This window comes from Scyliorhinus torazame, chromosome 21, assembly GCF_047496885.1.
Source record: "Scyliorhinus torazame isolate Kashiwa2021f chromosome 21, sScyTor2.1, whole genome shotgun sequence".
NCBI lineage: Eukaryota > Metazoa > Chordata > Chondrichthyes > Carcharhiniformes > Scyliorhinidae > Scyliorhinus > Scyliorhinus torazame.
The window spans coordinates 105357238-105367027 of record NC_092727.1 but is presented as its reverse complement, the minus strand read 5'-3'; the positions used below and the strand labels follow the sequence as shown (position 1 = coordinate 105367027).

General features: G+C 47.7%; 1 protein-coding gene across 2 annotated transcripts in view; it reads left to right on the top strand.

Moving 5' to 3' along the window:
- Positions 1-339: 339 nt before the first annotated feature.
- tut1 (terminal uridylyl transferase 1, U6 snRNA-specific) overlaps positions 340-9790 on the top strand; it is a 33706-nt gene continuing 24255 nt past the window's right edge. Inside the window, exons 1-2 of one of the 2 annotated variants that reach the window (XM_072487164.1) lie at positions 340-515; positions 9459-9649. In XM_072487164.1, the coding sequence (XP_072343265.1) occupies positions 440-515; positions 9459-9649 (267 nt within the window). In that variant the 5' untranslated portion in view covers positions 340-439. Of the gene's footprint in view, positions 516-3055; positions 3111-9458; positions 9650-9790 lie in introns of those variants that run through there. The other variant, XM_072487165.1, reaches the window with a different exon arrangement.

Genomic DNA, 9790 nt, shown 5'->3' with positions numbered 1-9790 from the left:
TCCTGCGTTTTCAGGAAAAAGGACTAATAGTGTTTTCAAATTTGTCCATCAGCTTGCAAGGTATCACAGCGCTTCTTGTATTCTTTTGAAACAAGTTATTTGGGACAGTCAATAAGTCTTGTGTATTCTCAGAAGTTAAAAATAGTCACATTTTTAAACTCAAATGCTGGAGCTCCAAGGACTTATTTTTCCGATCAGGCCCTTGGCACCTTGAGTGTGGTGCAGCAGGCAGTAAGTTCGGCAGTTAAGATTCAAATCCAGGCTCTGAACCGCGCGCGCTTCCCCCAGCGCTCAGCATTGTGACCGGCTGGGCGGAACCTTTGCCCGGGCGCTGGGGGAGGGTGGGAAGGAGTAGAGGGTGACACGCTGCCCGTTGGGGGTCGGTGAATTCGCGCCGCCGGAGTTTTATCCGTAAACAAAGGCAAGAGGCGGCTGGAGCATGAGCGAGCCGGACGTCGCGGCGCTGGCCCGCGGTGGTTACCGCTGTTCCTTGTGCGACGTCCGCCTCCCGAACAGTAAGTGCCGAAACCTTTCGAAGCGGCGCACCGGGGCCTTTGCGGCGGGAACACCACCCGCTCCTGACCCGCCGAGATCCGGGCACTTCAGCGAGCCGTTTTCTGCGGGGTTGCCGGGGACGGAGGGGGACAGAGTTGAGGCCGCGGTGTTAGTGCAGCCGATCTGAGCCTCAAGGGAGGAGGCGCCCTCACTCTGACTGGCCTTTTGGCACCAGCCCGTCGGGGCCGGATTTCATGAGGTGGAAACGCAGGAAATATTCAACAAGTCAGGCAGCATCTGGGGAAGGACAGGAACCGAGTTAACGGGGAGGTTTTCTGGCCCTGCCGCATCGAGCTAGTGAGCCAGCCAGCCAAGAGTCCATTGACTTCGGCGGGGCCTGAAGATCCTGGCCGACTTTTGGTGTCGATCGGACCTGCTCTCGCCCAGTGGCATTCCGATAAACCTCAACAGGTGTGGCAGCATCTGTAGGGAGAGTCAAAGATGTGCAGGTTAGGTGGATTGGCCGTGCTAAATTGTCCTTGGTGTCCAAAATTGCCCTTAGTGTTGGGTGGGGTTACTGGGTAATGGGGATAGGGTGGCGGTGTGGGTTTGGGTGGGGTGCTTTTTCCAAGAGCCGGTGCAGACTCGATGGGCCGAATGGCCTCCTTCAGCACTTCAAATTCTAAATGTGCTAATGTTGGTTTCGCACAGTGGGCTAAGACAGCTGGCTTGTAATTAAGAACAAGACCAGCAGCACTGGTTCAATTCCCGTTCCAGCCTCCCCGAACAGGCGCCGGAATGTGGCGACTAGGGGCTTTTCACAGTAACTTCATTGAAGCCTACTTGTGACAATAAGTGATTATTATTAACGTTTCAAGTCCATGTGAATCTTTGTCAAAGTTAAAAGACTTAGAAAGTGGGAAATATTTATACTGTGGCGTGAGAGAATGAAAGGTGAGTCATTGCCACATAAACCAAGGAAACAGAGTGCTAATTGCCACGGAAACCAAGGGAACAGAGTTCTAATGGCAGTCCCCAGAGAGAACAAAAGGTGTGAAAGGCCAAACAGCAGAGAAATTAACATCAGAGGGTACATAAGAACTAGGAGCATGAGTAGGCCATCTGGCCCCTCGAGCCTGCTCCGCCATTCAATGAGATCATGGCTGATCTTTTGTTTCCTTCTCCAATTGCAACATAACCTCCCTCGTCTTAAAATCCATCCCTCTAGCAATGAAGGACAAAACTCCATTTGCCTTCTTAATCACTTGTTGCATCTGTAAACCAACTTTTTGTGACTCATGCACTAGCACACCCAGGTCTCTCTGCACAGCAGCATGTTTTAATATTTTATAATTTAAATAATAATCCCTTTCGCTGTTATTCCTACCAAAATGGATAACTTCACATTTGTCAACATTGTATTCCATCTGCCAGACCCTAGCCCATTCACTTAACCTATCCAAATGCCTCTGCAGACTTCCGGTATCCTCTGCACTTTTTGCTTCAACACTCATCTTAGTGTCGTCTGCAAACTTGGGACACATTGCACTTGGTCCCCAACTCCAAACTGTGCAGATGTAGATGTGGGGGAGGGGAAAAGGAAGAAAAGGTAAGGAAAGGGGGATAAGATGGGGGGGGGGGGATTCATACAAAGTAAGACAAGAAAGAAATGGCAAAACACAACTAAACAGTAACTGGATGAATACAAAGGGGTCGAGGTGAGGTAGAGCTAATCATCTGAAGTTGTTGAATTCGATGTTGAGACCGGAAGGCTGTAGCGTGCCTAACTGGAAGATGAGGTGTTGTTCCTCCAGTTTGCGTTGAACTTCACTGGAACATAGCAGCAGGCCAAGGGAAGATATGTGGGCATGGGAGCAGGGTCTTGTGTTAAAATGGCAAGCAACGTCAAATCTGCCCCAAGATAAGATTCTAGCTACATATTCATAATAATCACTTATTGTCACAAGTAGGCTTCAATGAAGTTACTGTGATCACCAAGGCCACCGATCTACACCTCTTTAACATGGCCAAACTCTGCCCCTGCCTCAGCCCATCTGCTGGCAGGCCCTCATCCATGCCTTTGTTATAAAATTCTCATCCTTGTTGTTGATGCGCACAGACTGAAGGTGCTCAGCAAAGCGATCACCCAGTCTGCGTTTGGTCTCTGCGATATAGAGGAGACCACATTGGGTGCAGTAAATGCAATAGACCAGATTGAAAGAGGTGCAAGTGAAACACTGCTTAACCTGGATTGAGTGTTTTGGGCCTGGGATGTTAAGCATGGAAGAGGTAAAGGGACAGGTGTTACACCTTCTGCGATTGCATGGGAAAGTGCCATGGGTGATGGGAGAGGTGTTGGGTATGGTGGAGGAGTGGACTAGATTATCTAGGAGGGAGCGGTCTCCGCGGAATGCTGACCGAGGGAGTAAAGGGAAGATGTGTTTGATGGTGGCATCATGCTGGAGTTAGCGAAAATGACGGAGGATTATGCTTTGCATTCCGGAAAGGGCTTTCTGTGAACTGGACTTACTCCATCGTTGGGCAAGAGGTGGTAATCCAGCCCCCATCCCCAAACATGGCACCTACCGTTCTCACAGGGGCTGGAATCGGTCCAGGTTGGCATTGGCGTGTTTGCCTTTCCTGGAGGCAGTTGCCTTCACTCATGTGATTTTGATGACCCAGATTTGTGACACACAAGGGGGCCGTATTCTCCATTAGGTGCCGCTGAAATCGGGAAGTACGATCTGGCAGAGAATAGCTTCCAACGCCAAAACCGTGGCAGGTGCTGGTTTGACGCTAAATCGAGATTCTCTTGTCACCTCGAAAATGGCATTGATGCGTTTCACTCCTCGCGTACTTTAAACCCTATTTGCATATCGATAGTGGGCCCACGCGTGATTCTCAGCCTCTGATTAGACGAGTTCCCGACGCCGTGGTTCATTTGTGCTTTCAAAACCCGTGAACCTGGCTTGTTGGCTGCTGAGAGAGAGAGAGCATACAGACAGTGTCCAACTTCGCCGACAGTCCTGCAGCTGGCCAGGGGGCTTGAGCCGGAGTAGTGGGGTTGGCCAGGAGGTGGGCCATGGGGTCGGGGTGGACAGGTATGCAACACCATTACAGCAGCCGGCAAGGCAGCCATGCAGCTGCGTCTGCCGTTGACAGCCCGCTTTAAACATAGTGCCATGGGTCGTATAGGTGTGCCCTCTGGCCCCAGTCAACCCATCAGGTGTATGGGTGCTACAGCACAAACTCCCATCTTTTTGGCTTCAATAAGTGTGTGTGTGGGGGGAATGTAATGTATGTGTGCGGCTGTAGCTTGTCAGCCCTGAGAGTATCGATCACGGACGCGGCAAATTCCGCACTTTTTCATTGGAATCGATGGTGTTCCACATGGCACCGGTACTAGCCCCTCTCCGGTAGCGGAATCGGTGCAGGTACGGTGCCGATATTTCTTTTTTAAAATTTAGAATACCCAATTAAATGTTTTCCAATTAAGGGGCAATTTAGCGTGGCCAATCCACATACCCTACGCATCTTTTAGGGTGCGGGGGTGAAACCCATGCAAACACAGGAAGAATGTGCAAACTCCACTCGGACCGCGGCCCAGAGCCGGGATCGAACCTGGTACCTCGGTGCCGCAAGGCCATAGTGCTAACCACTGCTCAACGTGGCCACCCGGCGCCGATATTACTATTGTAAAAGTCCACGGATTCTCCGTTGGCGTTAGCGCTTTGGGCGGGATTGGCCGGAGAATCTGTTTTTTAGGCCAAAATCGGGGGCGGTGCCGTTTTCCGGATGCTCCGCCCCTCAAAAACAGGGACTGGTGTGGGGACTTTGGCGGGGACTGGTTGGGGGTGGTTAGTGGGGCACTATGGCAGCTGGCAGGCAAGGTTCGCGCACATGGCTAGCGCCATGAGAATCCCACCTAGTGTGTGCAGGTTAGATCTGGTAGGAACAGGCCTGAACCTTGTGGACTCCTTTGGTACGGTCCGGGGTGGGGGGTGGGGTTACCCTTTTGGACAGGTATGATGCCCCATTTGGATTGTGACTCAGGACACCATTGTGGGAGGTCAAATTGCTCTTTAGGATTATTAAAAGTAGGCTTGTGTAAAAACTGCATAAACCAATTGTTCGAAATGAACTGTGAAAGGCAACTTTCAAGCTGACGAGGCATTTAATTATCTTGTCCTTTACATCTTTGAAAAAATATGTAATAGAAATTATTGCGTGCTACTTCACTCTGTTGGCATAAGCCGGAGGGTTACCGTTAGTGCTGCATGATTGATTTCTCAGCCTTCCATTATCAGAGTAGGATGTCTGCCATTTTATGTTTTAAGTACCCAATTTGTTTTTTTTAATTAAGGGGCAATTTAGTGTGGCCAATCCACCTAGCCTGCACACCTTTTTGGGTTGTGGGAGTGAAACCCACGCAGACACTGAGAGAATGTGCAAACTCCACACCGACCGTGACCCAGAGCCGGGATCGAACCTGGGACCTCGGCACCGTGAGGCAGCAGGGCTAACACACTGCACCACCGTGTTGCCCTTGCCATTTTACGTTTGACCGCTCCCAAGTGGTTAAAGTCTTTGAAGTGGGACTATGAATTGCAGTGTTTATTTTTATACAGGATCATATTTGAATTGAGTGATTTAAAATAAAGTTTGCAGTTGACACTATTTTAATCTCAGCATGACCCCAGAGGTCTGTGGATAATGGATTCTGGGTGAGTTAACATGGTATGTAGGGCAAAGGGAGGGGGTACGGGGGCATGAGTTGGCCTGGGGGGGGGGGGGAATTGTAAAATGTCATGGGGCTGGATGGGGATCCTGACTTTTGCGTGGAGGGTATGAGAAGCCTTGAGAGGTGGATAAAATGGCATAGGTTTACACGGTATGATGAGCTATTGGGGTGGTTGTGGGGCATGGGCTGGCAAGAATTGAGGGAGTGAGTGAGGGTGAAAGCTGTTTTATGTTTCACTTTTATTTTTTTTAAAACCTCAAGACCGTGACGGAGCACCAAGGCAGACTCTGCCCAGCGCCCCCCAGCAGTCCCTACTTGTTCCGGGGTCACATGACTCAACTCCCAGAAAACCCTGCCATCATGGAATGACAATCCCAACTTGAAGGCACTGTTTCCTGGGTCAGGTTTGCGGAGCCGGGAAGTGTCCCGGCTTGGAGCTCAGGAGTGAAAATCTAGGCTTCGCTTCCGCTCTCCACAAATGCTGCCTGACCTGCATATTTTCAGTATTTTCTATAATTACTTCAGTTAACAGCATTCCCAGTATTTTGCTTCTTATCCACATCCAATAAAATAATTTTTTAAAATCCATGTCCAGGTTATTAATATATACCGAAAAGTGCAGTGGTCCCAAACCCACCCCTGGCAGGAGCACCACTCCACATTTCACTTGTTTTACAACTGACTGTTCGCTACTTCATATTTTCTGTTTCTAAGCTAATTTTGTATCCGTACTCTCCCTGCCCCTTTAACCAGACTTGCTAACAAGTCTATTATGTGGTACTTTGCCAAAGGCCATTTGAAAGTTCATGTGCACACATCAACCACTCTACCCTCATCAACCATCCCTCTTCATCAATGAACTTGGTCAAATATGATTTGTCTTTATATCCATGCTGTGTGTTTCCAAGTCAGCATTGATTGTGTTTGGGAATATCGTCTCCCAAGTTCCCCACCTATTGATATACGGAATGCTGGCCTGTAGTCACTTGATTGTCCCTATTTTGAACGGGGATGTAACATTTGGAATCCTCCCGTCCTCCCACACCCGAGGAAGATTGCAAAATTGACAAAAGTCCCCATACAGACCAGGAGACCATTCCACTTCGAGCAATACCAACCTCTTCAATAACCTTATTATTTTTATCCTATCCAATTCCTCTACTACCTATAGAACATAGAAAATACAGCACAGAACAGGCCCTTCGGCCCACGATGTTGTGCCGAACCTTTGTCCTAGATTAATCATAGATTATCATTGAATTTACAGTGCAGAAGGAGGCCATTCGGCCTCCTGAGTCTGCACCGGCTCTTGGAAAGAGCACCCGACCCAAACTCAACACCTCCACCCAACGCCAAGGACAATTTTGGACACTTAAGGGCAATTTATCATGGCCAATCCACCTACCCTGCACATCTTTGGACTGTGGGAGGAAACCGGAGCACCCGGAGGAAACCCACGCAGACATGGGGAGGATGTGCAGACTCTGCACAGACAGTGACCCAAGCCGGAATCGAACCTGGGACCCTGGAGCTGTGAAGCAATTGTGCTATTCACAATGCTACTGTGCTGCCCTTAAGAACAAATAAATCTACACCAAATCATTTTACCGTAATCCATGTACCTATCCAATAGCTGCTTGAAGGTCCCTAATGTTTCCGACTCAACTACTTCCACAGGCAGTGCATTCCATGCCCCCACTACTCTCTGGGTAAAGAACCTACCTCTGATATCCCTCCTATATCTTCCACCTTTCGCCTTAAATTTATGTCCCCTTGTAATGGTTTGTTTCACCCGGGGAAAAAGTCTCTGACTGTCTACTCTATCTATTCCCCTGATCATCTTATAAACCTCTATCAAGTTGCTCCTCATCCTTCTCCGTTCTGATGAGAAAAGGCCTAGCACCCTCAATCTTTCCTCGTAAGACCTACTCTCCATTCCAGGTAACATCCTGGTAAATCTTCTTTGCACCTTTTCCAAAGCTTCCACATCCTTCCTAAGATGAGGTGACCAGAACTGTACACAGTACTCCAAATGTGGCCTTACCAAAGTTTTGTACAGCTGCATCATCACCTCACGGCTCTTAAATTCAATCCCTCTGTTAATGAACGCGAGCACACCATAGGCCTTCTTCACAGCTCTATCCACTTGAGTGGCAACTTTCAAAGATGTATGAACATAGACCCCAAGATCTCTCTGCTCCTCCACATTGCCAAGAACTCTACCGTTAACCCTGTATTCCGCATTCATATTTGTCCTTCCAAAATGGACAACCTCACACTTTTCAGGGTTAAACTCCACCTGCCACTTCTCAGCCCAGCTCTGCATCCTATCTATGTCTCTTTGCAGCCGACAACAGCCCTCCTTACTATCCACACCTCCACCAATCTTCGCATCGTCTGCAAATTTACTGACCCACCCTTCAACTCCCTCATCCAAGTCATTAATGAAAATCACAAACAGCAGAGGACCCAGAACTGATCCCTGCGGTACGCCATTGGTAACTGGGATCCAGGCTGAATATTTGCCATCCACCACCACTCTCTGACTTCTATCGGTTAGCCAGTTCGTTATCCAACTGGCCAAATTTCCCACTATCCCATGCCTCCTTACTTTCTGCAGAAGCCTACCATGGGGAACCTTATCAAATGCCTTACTAAAATCCATGTACACTACATCCACTGCTTTACCTTCATCCACATGCTTGGTCACCTCCTCAAAGAATTCAATAAGATTTGTAAGGCAAGACCTACCCCTCACAAATCCGTGCTGACTATCCCTAATCAAGCAGTGTCTTTCCAGATGCTCAGAAATCCTATCCTTCAGTACCCTTTCCATTACTTTACCTACCACCGAAGTAAGACTAACTGGCCTGTAATTCCCAGGGTTATCCCTAGTCCCTTTTTTGAACAGGGGCACGACATTCGCCACTCTCCAATCCCCTGGTACCACCCCTGTTGACAGAGGACGAAAAGATCATTGCCAACGGCTCTGCAATTTCATCTCTTGCTTCCCATAGAATCCTTGGATATATCCCGTCAGGCCCGGGGGACTTGTCTATCCTCAAGTTTTTCAAAATGCCCAACACATCTTCCTTCCTAACAGGTATTTCCTTGAGCTTACCAGTCTGTTTCACACTGTCCTCTCCAACAATATCGCCCCTCTCATTTGTAAATACAGAAGAAAAATACTCGTTCAAGACCTCACCTATCTCTTCAGACTCAATACACAATCTCCCGCTACTGTCCTTGATCGGACCTACCCTCGCTCTAGTCATTCTCATATTTCTCACATATGTGTAAAAGGCCTTGGGGTTTTCCTTGATCCTACCCGCCAAAGATTGTTCATGCCCTCTCTTAGCTCTCCTAATCCCTTTCTTCAGTTCCCTCCTGGCTATCTTGTATCCCTCCAATGCCCTGTCTGAACCTTGTTTCCTCAGCCTTACATAAGTCTCCTTTTTCCTCTTAACAAGACATTCAACCTCTCTTGTCAACCATGGTTCCCTCACTCGACCATCTCTTCCCTGCCTGACAGGGACATACATATCAAGGCCATGTAGTACCTGTTCCTTGAACAAGTTCCACATTTCACTTGTGTCCTTCCCTGACAGCCTATGTTCCCAACTTATGCACTTCAATTCTTGTCTGACAACATCGTATTTACCCTTCCCCCCAATTGTAAACCTTGCCCTGTTGCATGCACCTATCCCTCTCCATTACTAAAGTGAAAGTCACAGAATTGTGGTCACTATCTCCAAAATGCTCCCCCACTAACAGTCTGTTCCATTTTATTCAGGCAGGGAGCTCTAGCTTTCTGAATTTCGAACTCTCTTTATTGAAGGCTTCCCTTTGCTGACTTACTTGTCAGTCTTTATTTCCAATCCACCCAGGCCAAATCCTTTGCCACTCACTGAAGTTGCAATGAGTATATTCATTTTTGATTGTTTCCCGTTTCAGTAACTTGTATGGAGAAAAGTGCCATAATTGTGCGCCAAATGGCCTGTTTGTCTGCAGTGATGTGGTACAGATTTCCCTATCTTAAGAATAAAAACACTGCTCTGGGTGACTGCTAGCACCTGAATTCTGATGCTTTGTTAGAAGAAGCTTTACAATCAAAAATTAGCCAGGCATGAAAATAGATTTACTTTAAATTTGTTTTAAGTGCCCCCTGGCAAAACAAGCTGGTCGCCCTCTTTTAATAGTTCTTGCTTTTTTATGTTTGTAGGTCCTACCTTAAATGATCATCTTAAAGGAAAGAAACATCAGAAACTTCTGAGTGTCAGAACCGCCAGGAAATCCCAGCAAGAGAAGAGCCTATTTGTGAGTGGTTTTCACAAAGGCACATCCAATTTGGAGATCACTGATTACTTTCAAACCTTTGGCACAGTGGCAAATGTGATAATGGACAAAGACAAAGTAAGTCAAATGCCAGATAAATTCAATCTGATACTAAATTAAATAAGGTGACTGGAACAGATTACTGATTTGGAGAAGGAATAATGCATTGGAATCTTTGGAGTAAATTACCAAGTGGCCAATAACAGTTTTCTGCCACTA